This window comes from Zootoca vivipara, chromosome 8 (genome assembly GCF_965207765.1).
Source record: "Zootoca vivipara chromosome 8, rZooViv2.hap1.1, whole genome shotgun sequence".
Lineage (NCBI taxonomy): Eukaryota > Metazoa > Chordata > Lepidosauria > Squamata > Lacertidae > Zootoca > Zootoca vivipara.
The window spans coordinates 80,739,942-80,763,995 of NC_142591.1; the positions used below are offsets into that span (position 1 = coordinate 80,739,942).

Here is a 24,054-nt window from a genome sequence, read left to right on the forward strand (position 1 = left end):
TTCAACACAGCGGATGCTTCAAGTGGTTTCCCAAAATTCAGCTGACCAAGGTGAAATGAAGCACCTTTCTATTGTGCATTCATTATGTTTTGCACTCATTGTGGCATCTGAGCGGTTATACGTGATCCAAACGGAGGCGCTGCCCCCTCCAACATAAATCCTGCCTACACACATGCTCCTGGAAAGGTCTCAAGGCAGACACACCACTTGATCCAAACGGAGGCGCTGCCCCCTCCAACATAAATCCTGCCTACACACATGCTCCTGGAAAGGTCTCAAGGAAGACACACCACTTGGTTTCCAACCAGTGCATGTCCTGTAGCTCCCTGCTGAAATCCTGTAACTTTTCACATCACAAATATTCCAATGGCGTTTTGTTGTTGTTGTTGTTGTTGTTGTTGTTTTTGTCTGCTTTTGTTGTGCTGCAGTGCAGGAGCACCAGATGGAAATAATGTAATATCATTCAGGAAGTACAGTATAGCAGAGCAACTAATAAAGTGAACTTATGTGCAGGTGTTCCATCATAAATCCACCACTAATAAACTAGTGTATCAATGGCATGTTGCAGAATATATCTGCAAAAAACAACAAAAACAAAAGCAAAAAACACACAAAATGGAAAATCTAGCAGTCGAGAGGAGCCACAGTCATTTCCCTTTAGATAAATGTCTCCTGTTTCCCAACATAATCCATAGGTTCCTGTGCCCCTCCTGTGCTTGTTAAATTGGGAGATTAACAGGCTCTTCTTTTCCCATTCCAATCTGCTCCCTTTTTACCCCTAACACCACTCCTCAGGGGTATTATTTGCCTACATGAATCCATAAGTGCCTGTTTCTGAACATGGTGTGGCTTCAATGCTAAAAAGGAGCTCTAAACGCAGAAGCCAGGATACATGCAAGAATAGCAGACTTGCATACAAACGGGGCACTTCTGAGCATTGAACTCAAAATCCCATCAGCACCGGGGAATAGTCAGGTATGATAGGATTTGCAGTTCCACCACACCGTGAGGGCCTCTAGACCTGGTCTAAGTCACATAGTCTTGCAATACACAATTGTTTGACTCAATTGGGATGAATAGCAATCACCTTCAAGTGATCACCTGTGTAGCAGATGGCCCTGGTTCCTCCTGAGGAACATAGGAAGTTGCCATGTACCATGTATGACCCAGATTTCAGAAGAAGAAGAAGAAGAAGAAGAAGAAGAAGAAGAAGAAGAAGAAGAAGAAGAAGAAGAAGAAGAAGAAGAAGAAGAAGAAGAGAAGGAGGAGGAGGAGGAGTTGTTGTTTGGATTTGATATCCCGCTTTATCACTACCCGAAGGAGTCTCTCAAAGCGGCTAACCATCTCCTTTTCCCTTCCTCCCCCACAACAGACACCCTGTGAGGTGGGTGGGGCTGAGAGACTTCAAAGAAGTGTGACTAGCCCAAGGTCACCCAGCAGCTGCATGTGGAAGAGCGGAGACACAAACCCGGTTCCCCAGATTACAAGTCTACCGCTCTTAACCACTACACCACACTGGCTCCCATAGATAGGAGTCTTAGATCTAACTGCAGATTCCTTCTTTTCTTTTGTCTCCTGATGTCTATTGATTAATGGAGATTATGGGCACCTGAAACAGGGAAGCATCTGTTTTCACACTGTATAAATCTGCTAGGTGTCCTATTAGGATATGCCAATCTAGAAATAAATCTATGCATAGTTTGTTGTTGTTTCAAATACAGCCATTCTCTTAAATCCACAAAGAAGCTCACCTGTCTGCCTGTCTTTCAGGGCAGATTTGCACATTTCTATTCTTGCAGAATGAAATGGGACGTAGCGGTCTTGGGGAGAGGCCACCAGGACAACATTTTTGAAATACTGGAGGCCTGTAAGAAAAGAAAGGGGGGGGACAAACAAGTGTGTGCATTAGAACAGCCTTCCTTGGATTAAGTGCATGCTGGGTGGTGGAGCAAATTCTATCCACTATGAAGAAAGCATCATACCATACAAAGAAATACCATACATCATCATACCATACATTCGTGGTAACCTCTGGCACACACATAAACCCCTTCTCTCTTTTTTAAAGAAAAATAGCACTGAGTAGAGGTGATATTGTTGAGGAGATTGTGTGGAATCTGAAGGGTCAGACAAAGAGGTCTGAAGGGTCTGCATTTGGCCCCTGGACCTGAAGTGCCCCCAAGCCCTTGTGTTGGTGTCAAGGAAGGGCTACAGCATACGGTGGCGCTGTGGTCTAAACCACTGAGCCTCTTGGGCTTGCCGATTAGAAAGTCGGCAGTTTGAATCCCCGCGATGGCTTGAGCTCCCATTGCTCTGTCCCAGCTCCTGCCTACCTAGCAGTTTGAAAGCACACCAGTGCAAGTAGATAAATAGGTACTGCTGTGGCGGGAAGGTAAACGGTGTTTACGTGCACTCTGGTCTCCGTCACAGTGTTCTGTTACGCCAGAAGCGGCTTAGTCCTGCTGGCCACATGACCTGGAAAGCTGTCTGTGGACCAATGCCGGTTCCCTCGGCCTGAAAGTGAAATGAGTGCCGCAACCCCATAGTCGCCTTTGACTGGACTTAACTATCCAGGGGTCCTTTACCTCCTTTTTTACAGCATAGTAGCAGCAAGGGATGCCAACTTGAATAAAACACGGAGCTCCAGCGCATTGTTGTTGTTGTTTAGTCGTTTAGTCGTGTCCGACTCTTCGTGACCCCATGGACCATAGCACGCCAGGCACTCCTGTCTTCCACTGCCTCCCGCAGTTTGGTCAAACTCATGTTCGTAGCTTTGAGAACACTGTCCAACCATCTCGTCCTCTGTCGTCCCCTTCTCCTAGTGCCCTCCATCTTTCCCAACATCAAGGTCTTTTCCAAGGATTCTTCTCTTCTCATGAGGTGGCCAAAGTATTGGAGCCTCAGCTTCACGATCTGTCCTTCCAGTGAGCACTGAGGGCTGATTTCCTTAATAATGGATAGGTTTGATCTTCTTGCAGTCCATGGGACTCTCAAGAGTCTCCTCCAGCACCATTTCCATTCTCATCCTGGGGCAAAGTTCTCAACTCGAGGTAACTCTTCCAGGTGAGCGGAGTTTGTCACCTGAAGCGTTTGTAACCTGAGACATTTGTAATTCATCAAATGCCACAGTGCACACATACCATTTGAATGGCAATGCCCAGCAACTTTGGGGGTCCCAAGCTTCCTCATATATTTTATTTGGGAGGAGGAGCAAAGGGACCTCAACCCCTACGAGTTGGCTCCTGTGGTAGCAGCCAAGCAGGAAACCACTCTCTGTGAGATGACTGTTTCCCCAAGTCAACTGGATTTCAAACAAGCAAATGAAGACACAGCCACTTGCTAGAACAGAGGCTTAGATTTTAACTCAGCACCACCCACCTGTTTTTTGGCTGAGCTGGTAGAGGAAACATTTTCGCAGATCTGCATTGTCCCTGAAGGTTAGCTGCAAAAGTGACCCGGATTTTTTCAGCTTCTGCATGAGCCACAAGCCTAGAAAAAGCAATGGTGATTTGTGGGTTTCCAAGAGCACTTAAGTAGGGTAAAGCCCAGCAAACCAATTGGGGGAGATCAATCCTTCATTAAAACCCCAAAGCAGATATTCCCAAGGGAGTCTGAGAACTACTGGGGGAAGCAGAGTGGTCTGGGTCATTCAAAACTGAAGTAGTGTGCATGCACAAGAAAGCTTATACCCAGAACAAACTTAGTTGGTCTCTAAGGTGCTACTGGACAATTTTTAATTTATTTACTCAAAACCAAAATGTTCATCTGAAAGTAATGTGATGGTAAGGGGCCTGGATAGTTGCTGGTTGGTTGGCTGGCAGGCAAAGGGGTTTTTCAGGGCTAGTGTACTGGGAATTGTAACATGATGGGAGACAAGATCTCTAAAAGTAGGTTAGGCCTATCTCCAGATGTCTTGGACTACAGCTTCCATCATCCTCAACCCAACTGGCCATGCTGCCGGGGATTAATGGGACTTGACCTAATGGGAATTCAACAACATCTGGAGGGCCACAGCTTCCAAGCCTTGGTTAATTGCAATGGACAAGCAAAGTCCGCTTGTTTATAAAACATGTTCTCAATTCATTTTGTGCATTTGGTGAGGTTGTGTGTGTGTGTGTGATCTCCAATAAAAACCCTACTCTGAGTATACCCATTGAAACCATTGAAACCATAGCATGCCCACAGAAACCAATGGTCTTCAGTGAATTGGTTTCCATGGTTTTATTCCATTCCTGGTTGGAGACACTCCTATGGCATTTCATAGCATGGGGCAAGAAACATTAGACAGGATGTTAGAACCCCTCTCATACTTTCAGTGTTTCCCTTCAAACAGCCGGTAGCTCTTACCTGTACTAACCAAAGTACTGTTGTTGTAAAGCGTTCCCAGGTGAGGCCCGGAGAGGGACAGGAAAGTATGCAGCTTATTGAGGTAATAGCGAAATCTGGGCCGGGTTAACACGGATCGGATGATGACATTGCCGAGGGAATGGCCGATGAAACTGTGGGGACACAATTTGTATCCATTTATTTAGAGAACGCCTTCATTGCTCTGCATTCAAAGGAACCTCAAAGTGATGCACAAAAGCAGAAAGGGCCACCATTCAATATATTAACAATCAAACAGCAGCCTATGAAAATGACGCCACACTGCTCCACAGTTGCCACTGCTATTTACCTTATTCGTGATATCGACAAGTTGTACAGCTGAATGTGCTGAATTATTTCATCCAGCAAACGGTCGGTCATTGTATCGAAATCTGCAAATGTGTCCATCTGTTAAATCAAGAGAAGAACAGTTGGTAGTATACCTTCCGAGTTTTCATAGGCAAAGAAGAAGACAGAGACTGTCTGTCTGTCTGTCTAGTTACGAACTTAATTCGTTCCGGAGGTCCGCTCTTAACCTGAAACTCTTCTTAACTAGAGGCGTGCTTTTGCTAATAGGGAATCTTGCTGCTGCTGTGCCGCCGGCACACGATTTCCATTCTCATCCTGGTGCAAAGTTCTCAACTCGAGGTAACTCTTCCAGGTGAGCGGAGTTTGTCACCTGAAGCATTTGTAACCTGAGACATTTGTAACTCGAGGTACCACTGTGTGTGCTGTGTGTGTGTGTATGTAAACCATATATTTGAAATGATTAACAAAATAAGTTTCAGGATATTTAAAAGAAGATTGCACCTGCCCAAGGCATACCATGCACTTCAGAGGTTCACTTCTATTAGCTCTACAACTGGTGTTCGGTGTGTGGTAGGGATGATAAAGAAATTCAATCTGGCTTTCATATGAATGAGAAACTACCTAATTTGCAGTTCCCAAACCAGTATGCAAATCTAAACACAACCTCTCTGAATGTTGCAGTGCAGCTCTCCAACCAAACCATGCATACAGAATTGTAGGGTACACAACTGTTAGCCTGCATTGGCATAATCTTACACATGTCTATTCAAATGTAAGCACCCCTGTGTTGCATGGGAGTTATTCACATGTGACTGTAATAGCAGGGATGGTGAACCTCAAGTATGCAGGTCAAATGTGACTCTCTAGGCGTCTCTGTCTGTGCCTTGGGAATTCCCCCAAACAAACTCACTTTCTCAAGGCTACGTCTCCCATTGGCTTGGCTTCGCAACTTCCATGAAACATTTTGCCCAGCGGGGAATTGTACTTGCATTGTGACAATTCCTCTTACAAGTCTGGATGGAGGATAAAGAAAAGCTGTGCAAAAATTGGCCTACTGCACAAAATAAAAATTTGCATTAATATCTCTGTCCACTTTTGCCTCTCACCTAACCCACCACTAGCATGCGACCTCTGGAAGGGAATGTGGAACTCCAGGTGAAAAAGGGTTAGAGGATCACAGCCTCAGTCAACATTCCAGTCCCATCCTTAATTTCTGGCCTTCACTGCCATGGCTCAGAGCTGAAGGGTTAGTGATGAAGCCCTTACAAAGCTCTGCAAGCTTTACTACCATGTAAAGTCCAGCTGCATTTGGCACCAGCTCTATGAAACCATCAGATGGTTAATGTTGACTGCAAAGCTACCACAAAGTTGCATTGTTGCAACAGAGTTCGGATATTTTGTGGTTGAACAGTTATAATTAGTACCCACTGAGGGCCAGCAATGTGTAGTTGTGCAAATGTTAAGCCAAGCATTCTGTTGTTGCTTGTAATAAACAGAAAGGGAATGATGGAGGAATGAAATTCAGAGGGATGAGGATGGCAAATGGTTCCTTTTCTCTGGAGCTGTGCTGTTTTGTAATCCCATCAGCTCTGCATCAGATTCAAAACTAATGAGATGCCAGGGAAATAATCATCAAATGCTGGGACAAAGATTCAAGGGAAACATTTCCAGTAATTAATGCTTCTTTTTGTGTGAGAGAGAAAATCCATCTTGCTAATTGCCACTCGTTCCAAAGAAAAACACGAGCACATCCAATTTGCAATATTGCCTTCCACTAAACATGCTCGTAAACTTAAATATAGACTCTGGCCTGTTTGTTTTGCCTGCACTGATAATTAATGGTTTTCTCTGAAACTTACTTATCTTCCATTTTATTTAGACATGGGAGGATGTGCTTAATCACAGAGGACATATGAAAAAACACATGGATCTTTCTTGATAAGAAGGAGTCTCCCATTGAGCTCCAATGCATTTGTAATTATTTTCTGCAGCTTTGTGTTCCATTTTTAAAATTGTGGTATCATTAACTGTGTCGAATGCATCATTATGAGATGGAAACGTGAAGTACAAACCTCAAAGAAGTAAGAAATGAGCAAAATACCTGGTTCCTTTCTGACATCAAGAAGTCAAGCTTTCCACCGGGGAGACCCAGTTCGATGAAAGTTTTTACCAGCCGTAGATCTGCACTGTTACCTTGAGGAGGAAAGAAATTGCTTTTCTAAGACATGGGTCCCATGCTGAAGGACATCATCCACCCATCTCTCAACCTGCTTACTGGGGAAGGGGGTTGACAATGACGGCCTGGTACGTCTCTTTCCACAGCAAACATGAGTGGATTCTTCTGATGATGAGCCACTTTGCATGACTTTGCATTCCCGCTCACACTGCGGGCATATCCTGAGGAGGTGGGAAGTGACTTGTGTTCCAGTGATATGGCTGTGATGCTCCCAGTGCGAACACAGTGCCTCGTCTAAAATGGTGATTCATTTTCAGGACAATTTTCATCCTATCAAACTTTGCCCCATTGTGTTGAACCCAAGGTGAAATGTTCTGGAAGGCATTCAAGCGCCATATTGGTGGCCAAGGTAACGCCAAACTAAGTGGAAGTTGTTGCAAGAATGAGCTCATATGTGTATATTTATTTGCTTTGATATATGCTACTTGGTTTACTTTGATGCTGTGCTAATCTGTGGACCTTGGGATACGGAGTCCAAGGCCCAGAGAGGGGAGAAGCTTCGAGTAGCTGCCACCTATTGCCTCACCAGCCAGGTGTGATAGGAGGTTCTGGGTGAAGTGATGCATGCATCTTTGTGCATAAAGGTTGTACGAATGTTTGTTTGTGTGCGGACATCTCATGATGCAGAGAGGGCTCTGTTTTTTTTTATATATAAAAAATTGCTGTTATTTTTTACCTATGTCATTTTAAACTGTGATATTAATGCCGTATTCTTAGTTTTAGATTTTGATATATGTGGAAATTGTTTTCCATTTGGTTGTGTATTTTTTTATTTGGTTTATTGATTGTTTATGACTTTTGTAATTATGTAAATCTTGTCATGTTGTACGCCACCTTGAGCATCGTTTTTAACTGTGGAAAGGCGGCATACAAATAAAATGATGATGATGACGACCTCTCACTGTTGTGGTGTCCATCCTATGTTTTTAAAAGCAGTGAGGCTCTGCACACTGTGCTGTAAGCTTATAAATCACAAGAGCTGGATGTCTGGCCTTTCTGACATCCTTCTTTGGTATCCCTCCATAAAAACCACTCATACATGCCCTCCTTGGGGCCTGTGGTTTAGAACACCCATGACTTTGTGCAAGTTTTGAAGCACTGACTCACTTCCCAGAGGAGGCTGGGATTTATGGTCCAACCCAAGTTTGAAGACCCTCTAACCATGGTCTCTATGACTAGCGTAACTGCAGCTGTCTGCTTTCACATCACACACAATTATGTATCGTGTGAACACTGTGTATATTCAGAATGCCCAGTTATCCCCCACATCGCCTCTTTGGCCTTACCATCCAGCCCATGGACACAGACCACTAGGTGAATCCCATCTTCAAAATTTTCTTCCTCTTCCTCTGGTGGGAAATATGGGATATCAGAAGCGAGTGCAGTTAGGTCACTGTACAGAAATCCTTCAATCTTCAGCTCTTTTTTAAACTTTTCTTTGGCCTGATGAAAACTGGAGAATACACTAATTAATCACTGATTGAGATGGGCATCCAACAACATGTGACTTTTCAACCATTGTCTTCAAAGGGCTGGGGTGAGAGTTGGGTTTTGGCACTGCAGCTGGTAGACCCGTTGTGGAAGGGTAACCAAAATCAGATTTTCAGATCTCAACCCAAATGCCAGCCATACAGTCTCCAATGATGTAGGCCTGGGGTGGGGGACCTTTTTAGCTCACTGGGACAGACCTGTATCTCCCACACCCCAGTAGGACAATTTTGACAGGTGATTGGAACCACCCACCTCTCAGTCATATGACATCATGTTGACATCCAGTGTGCTTCCACCACTGGTTTGGCAAGCAGTGTAAATATGGCATTAGCTACAATCCATAGCTATCCTATATGTCTCTCGTGAAATGTTGCATTTTTATGTGCTTCCCCCAAAACCACCTTCAATCCAAATTGTAAAAATAATGACCTAGCTGAGCTTCTGGGCTTCCTGATCCCCAGCTGCTTGTGTAATCAGAAGTACCAAATCAACCCACCAAGTCCATGAAATTGCAGCCAATAGAAGATTGTGGGGAATTAAAAAGCCCTTGGACCTCCTTACCTCAGCATCCTTTCATTGGCCTCCCCATCCACATCACTGGACTCACAGGAGATGACCCCAAAGGAACCCACTGGTTGGTGAGTAATTGGAGAAGTGACCTGCTTGGAGGAGAAGCCGGCCACTGGCGGGTTCTCTTTGTGGACCGAAGAAAAAGGAAGGCAGGTGGCTGTGCAAGAAACAGATAAGTTGACCACCTCAATAGCCTTTTTGCTCTCAAGAGCCAGTACCCCTGGAACCACTGAATGGAAGCCTGTGCTGTTTGCCACCAGTTTGAACTCTCGGTTTTCTGGTTCTGCACAGGAGGATCCACAGCCGGGTCTGTTATCCAGATCAATTTCTTGTAAGTTGGGTATTTCTCCACCACATATCACTACTTTGCCATTGGCAAGAGAACTGCCATGGGGACCCTTTGCAGAGACAGGTTCAGGTACCACCTCTGGCAAGACTGTGCTAGTATAGCAAACGTCTGGCGTGTGGCCCTCATGGTGTGAAAAAACCTCAACGTTTGTGGAATACGAACCGTGGACTGTGTGCAAATTTACCTCCTTCTCATACACATCAAGAGCAGTGGTGTTGGTGTCCAAATAGTCACCAGCTCTTCCCAAGCAGATCTCCCCTGTTCTCTTTGGCAGCTGGCTTTCAACTGTGTCATCTAGATTTTCATTTTGCATTAGAAACACAGCTTCTCCTGCAGCTTCCAAACCACAGTCCACCTCTGAAAAGCCCTCGGCAGCTTCTGGTAAGCGAGGACTGTCAACATTTTCTTCAAAGGCAGATTTGGGGTGTTCCATGGTAGCAAATGGAAGCGGCAACCCACCATTTTCTCTGGTTTTCCGGCACATGGAAACGTTTTCTGCTAGGGCCATGCTGGTGAACCCAATTTCCACGTATTGTCCCTCTGTAATGTCCAATATAGTTTTGGCATGTTTTGATATATCCATGTCGTCAACAGGCTCCTCAGGGCTACTGATCTGAGGAGCTGAGATAGATTTTGTCAGTTTATTGGGCTCCACCTCCCGCTCTTCCTCCTCATAGGGCAAGGAGCTGATTGAGGTGAGGGAGGCTTGGATGCCACTGGGCAAGCTGGTATTGCTTTCTGTGTGCCCGCCCTCCAGCGAGTTACGGTGAATCGCGTGCCTTCTGACGAGCTGGTGAAGAATCTCCCGGTCACTGGGTAACTCCAAAGCCTTACTCCGTGCATCAGACCAAGCTACTGAACTGGGCTCGCTTTCGATCCCTGAGTCTGAGATCAGTGACGAAGATCTCTTAATGACCCCTGATGTCAAGCTGAACTCCTCACACTCCTGCACTCTTTGCTCCTTAATCTCCTCAGCGTCTCTTATCTGGTTCAGTGAACCCAAATCATCACTTACATCAAATGTCCTCAAGGATGGCAGTGTTGACTCACAACTCTGATCAGCTGGTTTCTCTGGGACATTTCCTTTATCAGACAGGAGTTTGTCTGAAGTGAGAGTAGACTCAGAACCATCCCCTGAAGCTGCTTGGCTCAATTCAATCTCGTTCAAAAGTTTGTGTTGTCCACATGCGCCACCATCATACTGGGCAGTCATGACTAGCATTGGTTCTCCTTGGTGGTCATTATTACACACTGGGCTTATGTCCAAATAGGCAGCCTCCAGTGAAAGTCTATCACTATTATTTTCTGAAAGCTCCATTGGCGTCTTAAGGCTTTCTGTATGATCATTCAGGAGTTCTGATTGCAAACCAGATATCAAATTGCTAGCCAGATCTGACTCATCCCCATGGGATTGCGCATCTCCGTTCATTGTGTGTACCTGAGTTGTCGAGTGATCCTTGAAACTCTCAACCATACATGAATCTTCTTTTGGATAGCTGTGACCATACACCGATTTTCCATTTATCCTATCTGTATGGATGATGAAAGGGACATTGTTCCTGAAATCACCCTTTGCTAAAGCAGAGTCATCATTTGAAGAAGGATCCTCGTTTTTTCCTATTAAGTCCACTTGTGCTTTGCCAGCAGCAGAAACAACATAGTCCGGCAAACTGTCCAAGCTCTGAACTGAAAGAGAGAGAGAGAGAGAGAGAGAGAGAGAGAGAGAGAGAGAGAGAGAGAGAGAGAGAGAGAGATAATACCCCCTGATTATTATAGCAACACTAGAAAATAATTGTTTCAGTAAAAATTACCAGCTTGATTTAAAAAAAAACACACACCTGTTTTATTGAGTTACAATATATAACAATTGGGACGCAGGTGGCGCTGTGGTCTAAACCACTGAGCCTCTTGGGCAGGCATCCCCAAACTGCGGCCCTCCAGATGTTCTGGCCTACAACTCCCATGATCCCTAGCTAACAGGACCAGTGGTCAGGGAAGATGGGAATTATAGTCCAAAACATCTGGAGGGCCAAGTTTGGGGATGCCTGCTCTTGGGCTTGCCTCTTGGGTCGGTGTGGTTCAAATCCCCACAACGGAGTGAGCTCTTGTTGCTCTGTCCCAGCTCCTGCTAACCTAGCAGTTCGAAAGCACACCAGTGCAAGTAGATAAATAGGTACTTCTGTGGCGGGGAGGTAAACGGTGTTTACGTGCGCTCTGGTCTCCATCACGATGTTCTGTTATGCCAGAAGCGGCTTAGTCCTGCTGGCTACATGACCCGGAAAGCTGTCTGTGGACCAACGCCGGATCCCTCGGCCTGAAAGCGAAATGAGCGCCACAACTCCATAGTCGCCTTTGACTGAACTTAACTGTCCAGGGGTCCTTTACCTCCTTATATATAACAATTATAAAAAAGAATAATACAAAAAGGGGGAGAGTTGGAATTCTACAGCGTTCTTGTGGCATCCCCTGCAGTGCATTGCATGGCAAATCAAACGGTTGTGCTACCCTAAAACCGCCTCTGACTGCACATCTTGCACCACATGAAGAAACACAGGTAGAACTATCAAGGCACTTCAAGGATTTCCACTGTAGTACATCACATACCCAATGGGTTTAGTGTCCCATCCTGCACAGCTTGGAAAGCTCCCGAAGAGCTTTCAAATAAACTTTTTGTAAAAAGAAAAACAAACCAGAGGCTTTTTAATTAGGAATTGTGGGTGCTGATATTCCAAGGGAGCAGAAAAGACTTTTTATCTATGTGATGAGAGCCGCTCGGATGCTATTAGCTCAGAGGCGGAAAGACTTTGCCGAAATGGCAAAACTGACCGGGATGCTCAGGAACCAAGAAGACCAAAACTTTAACAAAGAATGGGAAAACTTTATAATTTATCTTGGAGACCACTGTAAGCAAATGAAAACATTAGCAGGATTGCAATAACACTTGTAATGTAGCAAGTACTATGGAGACAATGGAGTCATATAAAATATAGATTATTGGGAAAGATGCAGTAGAAAAGGTTTAATAATCAGACCCATGGAGGGAAGGTGGGAAGTCCAGAGATTCAGAGGAATCTGTAAATGTGTATGTGCATGGTTGTATTGTTATAATTTTATACAGTGGTACCTTGGTTCTCAAACTTAATCCATTCCAGAAGTCCGTTCCAAAGCCAAAGCGTTCCAAAACCAAGGGGCGCTTTCCCATCGAAAGTAATGCAAAAATGGATTAATCCATTCCAGACTTTTAAAAACAACCCACAAACAGATCACTTGCCAGATCACTTACACGGACCCCACTTTCATGCTTGGAAAGAATTTGCTTCTTTACCTCTGCAGTTGTGCTGTTAATGGTTATCTTGCCTTTTCAGCTTATATCAATTTTTTTGCAGTCACACAAACAATCAATAAGTAGCTGAACTGGGTTCCACACAGTCACAGAAACAAGTCACCAAAACGAAGTCACAAGCCACAGTCCCGTAAAATGAAGTCACAAGCCACAGCCACGAAAACAAAAACCGCACAAACAAAAATTATCAAAAATAAAATAAAAACAAAAGCACGAAATATAACCTCCAAATATCACCTCCGTGTTGCGTGGGTGCTCGGGACAACCTCAGAATGGAAGAGGAAGTTTCTCATTAGCAGCAGGGGACTCAATTTACAAATGGAACACACACAGAAAGGAAGAGGAACAGGGTAGGATTCAAAACGGAACATGTTCAGCTTCCGAAAAAAAGTTCAGAAACCGGAACACCCACTTCTGGTTTTGCAGCGTTAGGGTTCTAAGTTGTTCATGAACTAAGCTGTTCGAAAACCGAGGTACCACTGTACTTGTAAAATCAAATAAAAATTATTTCAAGAAGAAAAAAAGAAAGAAAAGCTGTCAAAGAGGAACTCCAAAGCTCTGTTTATTACCCACCTTTGTAGGGGAAATCGACATATCTGTCTTCAAAAATAATCGGCAGCGTGCCCCAGTCTCCATCAATGTCGAGGCACTCTACTGGCAGGGGCGGCATGCTGGTGAGGTACTCGGAGTTCCGGAGTTCTGATGAGATTTGGTTGTGATGCTGGATGCTGTTTAGGAGAAACGGAAGGGTAACTTTTCCAAACTGTAGAGTCTCCCCACTTCCAGTTCCATTGGACTGAGTTCCCGCCCCCTAGAGAGTGTGCCACAATCGCTAGCAATAACCCAATTGAACCAAACGTGAAATGCAGTCTAAATGAGGGGTGGGGGACATTTTTCAGCCCGGGGGCTGCATTCCTTTTCAGGCAACCTCCTGAGGGCCACGTGGATAGGACCAGATCCAAAAGAGGCTGGGGCAATGAATGGAAACATTACATCTGTATGGTAGGCTAGTTTCCATAGAGAGTGATACCCCTGTGCTCCACCCAAGCAAAAAGAAGAAGAAAGGACATATTTCAGCAGGGTAAAACATTCTGGGTGTGAAGCAGAGTCAATGAGGGGTGTGGCCTAAGGAGAGTTCCAAGGGCCAGACTAGAGGGGACCGGAGGTTCTCTTGGCCCCTAGGCTTAGGTTCCCTACCCCTTCTGGCTTTACTTCTGTGTCAGATCCTCTCCTTAGACCAAACACTCATTCTATGCCAGGGGTAGGCAACCGAAGGCCCGTGGGCCGGATGCGGCCCAATCGCCTTCTCAATCTGGCCCGCAGACGGTCCGGGAATCAGTGTGTTTTTACATGAGTAGAATGTGTCCTTTTATTTAAAATGCATCTCTGGGTTATTTGTGGGGCCTGCCTGGTGCTTTTACATGAGTAGAATCTGTGCTTTTATTTAAAATGCATCTCTGGGTTATTTGTGGGGCCTGCCTGGTGTTTTTACATGAGTAGAATGCATGCTTTTATTTAAAATGCATATCTGGGTTATTTGTGGGGCCTGCCTGGTGTTTTTACATGAGTAGAATGTGTGCTTTTATTTAAAATGCATCTCTGGGTTATTTGTGGGGCATAGGAATTCATTTTTTTTCCTTCAAAATATAGTCCAGCCCACCACATGGCTGAAAAAGGTTGCTGACCCCTGTTCTATGCCCTACTTGAGACACAGAGGCGTGCCAGCCCATGTCTTTAGAACTGGGGATAGGGAAGGAGAATATTTCGCCTCTCGGGGTGGGACAGGTTATATGGTGACTTGAGATAGAGCCTTCTTCATGGTGGCCCCCCAATTATACTGGAAGGTACTCACTACACTGGAGGTGCCCACTACACCTCCAACATTTCTCCAATCAAAATAGGGATGTCCTATTCCATAATAACAACAATTTTACTATTTATATCTTGCCCATCTGACTGGGTTGCCACAGCCACTCTGGGACGCTTCAGACATATATAAAAACACAATAAAGCATTCACTATACAGGGCTGCCTTCAGATAACTCCATACCCCTAACTTTTCTCCAGTGTTAATAGGGACGTCCTACCATATACTCCAACATTTCTCTGATGGAAATAGGAACGTCCTAAGGAAAAGTGGGACATTCTGGGATCAAATCAGAAACTGGGATGGCTTCTGTAAATCCAGGACTGTCTGTGGAAAATTAGGACACTTGGAAGGTCTGCAACTTCCATTATCCTTGCTCTCAGCTTTCTGGGGATGATAGGAGTTTGAGTCCTACAATGTGTAGAGAGCAGCACCATGTTGGCAAACCCTGAACAAACACATGCATTTATTATCTGATACTCAGAGGTATGTTGCATCTGAATATGGAAGCCCAGTTTAACTGACATAGCTAGGAGGGTTAGACCGATCCGTCCTCCGTGTAATTGATCTGATCTGGGGGATTTGCCACTTTCACAGTTTATGGCTGCAGAAGAGAACCCCCAAAGAACAGACCACACTGAAGCATCCCCTGGCAAAAGGAGAATAAGCAACTGCTGTCCACAGAACAAAGAGAGATTTATTCTGCCAGTATCTCTCTTTGAAATCTCTGGTTTTTATTGTGCAACACTTTCTAATTCCAAACTAAAAACTAGGCTGACCACCCTACTGGGAAGTGCTTCTGTTAATCTGGGACTGTCCCTGGAAAATTGGGACACTTGGAGGGTCTGCACTGGAGGAAAGTGTATATGTTGTGTTTTCTGTGGGTTGGAAGACACCATTGTGAGAGCTTGACCTCCCAAAATCAGCCTTACAGTATACAGTAGTGCCTCGACTTAACGAATTTAATCCGTTCCAAAGACACCTTCGTAGGTCGAAAAATTCGTAAGTCGAAAAGCATCATTGGAAACACAATTTCCCTTAGGAATGCATTGGAAACAGGAAAATTTGTAAGTCGAAGCAACCCCATCTAAAAAATTGTAAGTCGAAAAAACCCGATCTAAAACCGCCGCGGTTTCCGTTCGGATGTCAATAAATTCGTAAGCGTGCGGCCATTTGCCCCATTTGTAAGTCGAAAAATTCAGTTGTCGAGTCGTTCGTAAGTCGAGGTACCATTGTATTAGGGTGCAATGCTATACCTACCTGTACCTTCCAGGGAATAAGCCCCATTTAGTGTATTGGAGCCTACTACTAAGTAGCTATGCACAGAATTGCATGGCCACACAAGTGTGTCATATTTTTTCTTTTAATAAGGTAGAAAATAAATGTTATTAAAATATATAACACCACAGTCAAATGGTAGAAATGCATCAAAAAATTACATACAGGCTTTCCTGGAAAGTCACAACAGCCGGCTTTTGATGCTCAGCATGAAAGAACGCTTCAGAGAATCTTCTTACCTGGCGAAGAAAAACATGTTAGAAGGTGCATCACCTTCAAAATGTAGTATATAATTTATGTTTATTAGTATATTGTCTGCATAACAGCCTAAGGCATCTGACGTTCCTGGAATCAGAGTCAGCAGTGCATTTAAAAATGCCACAGAAGTTTGGGACGCAAAGAAAATATATCTTGGCTTGTTCAGACAAGTGAGTCCAGAAGTTGTGCTGACTACAAGAAAATAAATATTAGGAACTCCCCGATGTAGGGATCAATCCAGTTAAACATGCATTTTGGCAGGAGGGAGGAAGAAAACGTCTGGAAGTGTGCATTTTGAAGAATTCATGCTTTAAAATATGCATTCAAGTGCACATTTTGGGGTGTGTGGATGTAAACAAGTGTGCAGATTTATGTGGAAATGGGACAGATTTATGGGTGAACCTATGTGAGGGTGACATAAACTGGGAATAACTCGTTCCAGTGATTGAGCCAAACATAAGCAAATTTAGTATGCCACTCTCGGATGCTACACAATCAGATGTCCCAGCTTTCCACACTTTCTAGAAGTATCCTTGGGGAAACTGCCAGAATGCAAAATCATCTCCTTTTCAGGAAACTTGGGGGAGGGGAATTGTAACGTGAAAGAACACAGACATCCACACCCACTGCATAATTTTACAAGATTCAAAGACACCCACATGAATGTCACCAAAATTCTGCATTCCCTTCCATAATTTTTGGGGAGATTTTCTTTCTGACCCTCCTGACAGCAAATGACAAAAAAGGGGGTTTAAGGGCAAGTTTGCACCTAAACGAAAAAATAAGATTGAAACCAGCATTTTATTGAAAACGTGGTAGCACTTCTGCTTATTGTCATTATTACTGGTCACATCGTCCAAAACAACTCAATGCAAACTTGGTTATGCTAAATTTTAGGAAATTCATGAAATTTGGGAACCCCTAAAGATGCACAAAACAATTCTGCAATGCCCTTAAAAATGAGTAGGATTGCCTATAGCCTTCGATTGTATCAGGTTGTTCCTCTGAATATGGTTGAGCACCGTCTTGCAAGGTTACCCTCAGAGTGTGATGTTCCTGGACAAGATAGGCTGTGACATCTGGGTGCAGGGTTACGATCTCCAGAAATTGGGTCCAGAGAGCCAAAAGGTGGGAGCAGAGCCAAGTGAGGTCTTTGCTGATCTGCTCTGCTATCTTTTCGGGATTGTTCAGCATCTGGAAGGGGAAAATGTAGATATTGTCAAGGCAAACTAGTGACAATGGCCTTTGAATTGGTTTTTATTTTATTTTATCTTGCAAAAAGTCAAACACCTGAATAAGCCTGGCTGGAGGAGACCCAAAATGATTCAGAACAGAACAGTATAGCCTCATTGGGTTCCAACTACGAGAAACGAACTTAGGCAAAACAACACAAAAAGAGTTCTGCTAGATTAGGCCACAAACCCATCTAATACACATAGCTGCCAAGTTATCCCTTTTTTAAAGGGATTTTCCCTTATGCTGAATAGGCTTCCTCGCGAGAAAAGGGAAAACTTGGCAGCTATGCTAATACAGCATCCAGTTTTCACAACCATTTGCCTATGGAGCAGCTGACACAAGCAGGACATGGGTTCTAAAAGATCTACATTGGCTCCCAGTGCATTTCCAAATGCAATCAAATTGTTGGTGCTGACCCTTAAAGCCATAAATGGCATTGGCCCTGCTTATCTAAAGGAGTGTCTCCACCTTACTGTGCAGCCCAGACACTGACATTCATCTCAGAAGGCTTTCTGGAAGTTCCCTGGAAGTGAAGTTACAGGGAACCAGGCAAAGGGCCTTCTTGGTAGTGGCACCACCCTGTGGAACGCCCTCCCATCAGATGTCAAGGAGATAAACAATTTTCCATAGACATCTGAAAGCCGTCTTGTATCAAGAGGCTTTTAATACCTGATTTTTTTCTCTCTCTCTTGGAAGCCACCCAGAGTGGCTGGGGCAACCCAGTCATATGGGTGGGGTACAAGTAAATCATCATCATCAACATCATCATCATCATCATCATCATCATCATCTTAACAATGTTGAATAGTACCTTGTCCTCTTGTGACTCCTAGCAGCTGGAGTTCAGAGACATTATGACCCCTAACACCTTTGAATTAGGGGGCAATCTTTTGACAAGATGAACCATGATCATGGCTGCCAAGTCTCCCGTATTCCCCGGGAAACCCCCGTTTTTCCAGCCGTTTCCCGCTGGCAGTCCGGATTTTTTAAACAAACAAACAAACGTAAATCCCCCGGATTCTTACCGGCCCGGGGAGGCTCCTTCTGCACATGTCTGGAGTCTCTGCACATGCACAGAAGTGATTTCTGGCACTGCAGCCATTTTGGAAATGGGCAGAGCATGCGTAGAAATGACTTCCGGTGCTGCTCTGCCCAGTTCCAAAATGGCCACAGCAAGACTTCCGGTGCTACGGCCATTTTGGAAATGGGCAGAGCATGCGTAGAAGCGACTTCCGATGCTGCTCTGCTCAGTTCCATAATGGCCGCAGCAAGACTTCCAGTGCCACGCCACGCCAATCCCGGATTTTTCAATCTGGGAGTTGGCACCTATGACCAAGATAAGGAGTTCAGGATTCCCACATCAGGTAGGCTTAGCCAGCATTGTCCTCATCCCTAGCTCAGCAGAAGACATTAACTTGCTCAGCCAGCTTCTGCTTTGAATCCAGCCCATTGATGGCTAATTCCACATTTTGAGTGCATTGTGCAAATTAAGAAAGCTATGTTGAAATTTTGCAACTTTTATCAAGACTCTTTTCTCACCCTTGTAGAGTTCATCATAAAATTGTAGAGTTGGATGGGACACAAGGGGTCCTCTGTTCCAACCCTCTAATTCATCTCATGTATCTTGAAATGTAACTCAGTGTGAAAATCAACGTTGGCAACACGAGGTACAGAAGCCTATACTGGAAATGTTGCTCAGCACTTTTTCCTCCCTCAGAGTTCCTCAATCGTTTCCTCCTGGAAGGGGCTTCAAATTCTCCTGAAAATTTTGCTTCTTGCAGAGTTCAACTCAATCTTGCTCTGGATTTGATGGCATCTGTGTCCTGCCCCTCTCCTTTCTTATTTCCAGTTTCTTCAAATGAACATTACTCATGACCATCATTCTAGACAAAGCTTCTAACAAGGATAATAGAAGTAGTAAAATATTCAAACTGTTTTTCGAGTCTAGTTCAGAGAATAGATTTCAGCTGACAACGAAAGATTTATGGCAGATATCACTTGCAGTAGCTGAGATCCATAGTCAGTGTGGTGTTGCCAGGATGAGATGCTGCCACCAGTTGAAGGTGGGTGTCAGACCATTTACAACCATTTCCCTTTCTCATTCCAGGTCTTTATGCTCCTCCAAATCTTGCTTGGTGGGGGTTGGGAACCCCTTCAAAGCAACATGAGATGTAATACATGTGGGAATGTTCAGGATGGCAGGAGAGGATATATATTTTTTATTAATATGCTTCCTAACTTGTGCTAACAAGTTCCTTTATGTAGCAGAGTTACATCCCCCCCTTTTATATGCACAGCAGATAGCTGGTTGCAGGCTCGTGTGAGCCTCTCACTATTATACAATTCAGTCTGTTTCAGATTGAATTGTATGTTCCTGGTAAGTTCCCTTGAATCCCTCTTAAAAGAATAAAGACGTGACAATCTTATTCAAAGTCAATAAAAGAAGTTTACTCACATCAGTGCACAGTTGGATTCCTGAAGGCAGACTAAATTGCAAATATGTACATGTGGATCTACCCCATATGGGAGAATAATCCCAGTGCTTCTGCTGGCTGAGAGCTGGCAGAGCAGTCCTAGCTAGAAGCTGGTCAAATGAAGAAGGAAGTCAGAAAGAGGGGAATGTGCTGCGTGATTCGTCCTTTTGTTACCTGGACAGGTGAGGTCACACCCACCTTCTATCACATGCAAAAGGAAGGATGCTTCAGCCAGGAGGAACAGGAAGTTTCGACTGGCTGGATCAAAAAGTTCCCTCACAAGTCTTCTCTAACATTACAAGGAATGTTGTACTTGACTGCCTCTCATGGATCACATCCCACAATACAGAATGAGAGGTGCTATGATGGAGCGTAGGAGAGGGGAATGGGCAAATAATTGCCTCCCATCTTCCACCAGCAGGTTCCTTTGCTGGGACTCAGGGTTGTACCTAAAACTCGCATTCTGCTGAAGCTGCCTGTGGACAACTAAGTGTTCTGGCCTATGGACTGCAAAAATAGAAAGAACAGACATCTCTTGTTGTCAATTATACATTGTCCACTAGATGGTGCTGCTCCATCTGTAATGTTTTATTTTAAAAAGCCCACTAACATGCCAAACTTTTCCTGCTGCATCTGCAATATTTCCCTTTTTGTTCCTCCAAGCACTTCCCAGCAGAGTGGTCAGCCTAGTTTTTAGTTTAGAATTAGAAAATGCCGCACGATTAAAAAGCAGAGATTTCAAACAGAGATACTGACAGAATAAATCTCTCTTTGTTCTGTGGCCAACAGTTCATAGAATCATAGAATCATAGAGTTGGAAGAGAGCACAAGGGCCATCCAGTCCAACCCCCTGCCAAGCAGGAAACACCATCAAAGCATTCCTGACAGATGGCTGTCAAGCCTCTGCTTAAAGACCTCCAAAGAAGGAGACTCCACCACACTCCTTGGCAGCAAATTCCACTGCCGAACAGCTCTTACTGTCAGGAAGTTCTTCCTAATGTTTAGGTGGAATTTTCTTTCTTGTAGTTTGAATCCATTGCTCCGTGTCCGCTTCTCTGGTTATTATCATTTTGCTGGGGGTGGTGGGGATAATTCAGTGTGGTCTTTTCTTTGGGGGTTCTCTTCTGCAGCCATAACATGCAGCTGTGAAAGTGACAAATTCCCCAGATCAGATCAATTACACGGAGGGAGGATCGGTCTAACGTTCTTAGCTATGGCAGCGAAATGGAGCTTCCATATTCTGATGCAACATACCTCTGAGTATCAGATAATACTGTAAAATGCATGTCTTAGTTCAGGGTTTGCCAACATGGTGCTGCTTGTACATTGTAGGGCTCCAACTCCTATCATCCCCAGAAAGCTGAGAGCAAGGATGTTGGTCAAAGAATCTGAAGGGAACCTCAATGGCTTCCTTACTAGAATAATAAACTCCACCATGCTTCAAACACCAGGCATTAGCAAGAGATTTCATCCTTCAACATGCAGCGGACTTTAGCTTTGGCCTCGGAAATTAGCTAGAAGCAAGCAAAGCATCGTTTTGGTCTCCCCTGTAACCCTTTAACCCAGCTTGAATTGGGGAAGAGCATAAACATTCAACAGTTCTGCCATTTTTCAACCTTCTGGCACATAAACGCTGTACTGCAATGGTCAGCAAAAGCTACCATGAGACTGCCAGCGCCCAACTCCCATATCTTGCGACCTTGCCCTGTCTTAAAAATTGTACTGAGCAGCAAAGTAAGCTAGAAAAACCCCAGACATGCTATCACCCCCTTACCCTGGTTAGGTAAAGGTAAAGGACTTGTGGAAGGTTAAGTCCAGTCAAAGGTGCAGGGGGCGCTGTGGTCTAAACCACGGAGCCTCTGGGGCTTGCCGATCGGGAGGTTGGCGGTTCAAATCCCCACAACGGAGTGAGCTCCTGCTGCTCTGTCCCAGCTCCTGCCAACCTAGCAGTTCAAAAGCATGCCAGTGCAAGTAGACAAATAGGTACCGCTGCAGCAGGAAAGTAAACGGAGTTTTGGTGTGCCCTGGTTTCAGTCTTCCGTTGCACCAGAAGTAGTTTAGTCATGCTGATCACATGACCCAGAAAGCTCTCTGTGGACAAACAATCTGTGTGCCGCACCCCATAGTCACCTTTGACTGGACTTAACCGTCCAGAGGTCCTTTACCCTAGAATCATAGAATCATAGAGTTGGAAGAGACCACAAGGGCCATCCAGTCCAACCCCCTGCCAAGCAGGAAAAACCATCAAAGCATTCTTGACATATGCCTGTCAAGCCTCTGCTTAAAGACCTCCAAAGAAGGAGACTCCACCACACTCCTTGGCAGCAAATTCCACTGCCGAACAGCTCTTACTGTCAGGAAGTTCTTCCTAATGTTTAGGTGGAATCTTCTTTCTTGTAGTTTGAATCCATTGCTCCATGTCTGCTTCTCTGGAGCAGCAGAAAACAACCTTTCTCCCTCCTCTATATGGCATCCTTTTATATATTTGAACATGGCTATCATATCACCCCTTAACCTTCTCTTCTCCTTTACCCCTGTTTACCAAGCGCTAACTCTTGGCTCTGCAAAATGAGGTAAGAAAAAGAAGGAAACAGCACATTGTCATAGGGAACACTGATAGCAAACAGGATCATGTCAGAGTCCAACCAATGTATTTGAAATGTATAAATCTCTGAATGTATAGGATTTGGAACTGGGTTCCCCTTAATCTTCCTACTGTACTGTGAATAAATCACCTTTTTCCACCACTGGTGTGAATGCTTTCGCCTGTCATCCCAGCTTTGGGTTTTTTGTCCGTAACATTGGCAGCCCAAGTATTCTTGAATACTCCCTCTGCTGAAATATGGGATATCCCATTGGTATTGCCATTGCACCTGTTTAAGCAAGCATTTCCCCGATCTCCTGAACCAAACTTCCCGTTTCAATGGCTGTTTTGACTCTTTTAATGGTTGAGCTGTTTTAATGGGCTCTTGTATTGAATATTCTAAGTGTGGGCGGTTTATTGTAATCTTTCAAGGGAGTCGTTTTCTTGTGTATTTCAATTAGGTGTGTTAATATTTTTTTGCAATTGCTTTTATACTTGTAAAACCGTTTAGAAGACACCTTGGCAATTAAGTGGCACGTACATGAATAGATAATAATGATAATGCCCCTGCCTTAATCAAGTTGTTCGCTTTGGAACTGAGCATAATACTATCTAGCCATTCTTAGAACACCACAGGGCTCCATAATGCCAGCCACGAGAAACATCACCAGTGATCGCCTCACAATAAGATCCCACATTCAGCAGATATTAGGCCAATTTCGTCCACCCACAGAAAATCCCATGCCTAAGAACAACTCTGCTGGATATCCCTTTTGAGTGACTGTAGCCATCATTGTATCTATCGTGTGGCAGAAAGATTTATAAGCTGAACCACTCTGTGTTGGGTGAAAGTATTTTCTGTTTTGTGCCTACTGCCAATCAACTTCATTCAGTGATTTTGTATTATATTTGAAGAGGAAAAAATAAACCTCATTCCAAGCCTTTCAGAGTTTTTTCTTTTTCTTTAAAGAAGCCTCAATAGCCTTCACTTTTCTTCATAGGGGGTAAGGAAGCTTGAGGTATTTGATTTTTGCAGATTCCCAGACCAAAATCTTTTGGTCTGCATATGGATCAGGGTTTATTTATTTATTCACTTATTTCCTAGTTATTTTTACATTCCCCCCCCCCCAATCTGCACCAAGTGAGGATAAGAGCATCAGCTAGGTAAAACAAGGCATAGCATGATAAAAGTCAGAGTTAGAACCACAGGATCACAATCAAATCGGAAGCAGTGACAAACGATTGGACTACTCCAAGAAATAACAATTGTCATTAAGGTACAAAACCCTGGGCAAAAGAATAGAAATGCCTTTGTTTAAATATATCCACTGTGAAAGCCAACCAGATGTCACTAGGTAGGACATTCTCAAAATGTGGCGTCACCACCAAGAAGGCCCTGCCCCATGTCACTTAGAAGGCATGATCATGTGTCACCTCTCAGCAATTTAAACATAACAAAGTATTTGAATACGTTTCTGACAGAAGATAAATATTATAATGTATAATTTTTTTAGAAAAAAGATGTTTGAGGAGGTTTGTGGGGATTTTTTTAGAAAATAACAAGGACATGTGAATAAGGAAACTGAACAGAATTGAATTATGGGAAAGAACATGCAAAAGGGGAATGGGCTGGAATGAAATGGATTTGCAAATCACTGACAGAAAGTGCTCCAACCCCATGCAGAAATCATTGT

General features: G+C 44.1%; 1 protein-coding gene across 2 annotated transcripts in view; it reads right to left on the reverse strand.

Annotated features, from left to right (window-relative positions):
* The window catches only part of FAM135B (family with sequence similarity 135 member B), a 114,431-nt gene that overhangs the window by 8,395 nt on the left and 81,982 nt on the right, over positions 1-24,054 (reverse strand). For both annotated transcript variants that reach the window (XM_035125308.3, XM_088675998.1), the window contains exons 10-19: positions 17,105-17,260; positions 15,974-16,047; positions 13,237-13,391; positions 8,963-11,006; positions 8,197-8,363; positions 6,776-6,867; positions 4,676-4,773; positions 4,348-4,499; positions 3,379-3,489; positions 1,752-1,865 (exon numbers count right to left, since the gene is read on the reverse strand). In XM_035125308.3, the coding sequence (XP_034981199.3) occupies positions 1,752-1,865; positions 3,379-3,489; positions 4,348-4,499; positions 4,676-4,773; positions 6,776-6,867; positions 8,197-8,363; positions 8,963-11,006; positions 13,237-13,391; positions 15,974-16,047; positions 17,105-17,260 (3,163 nt within the window). The remainder of the gene's footprint in view (positions 1-1,751; positions 1,866-3,378; positions 3,490-4,347; positions 4,500-4,675; positions 4,774-6,775; positions 6,868-8,196; positions 8,364-8,962; positions 11,007-13,236; positions 13,392-15,973; positions 16,048-17,104; positions 17,261-24,054) is intronic.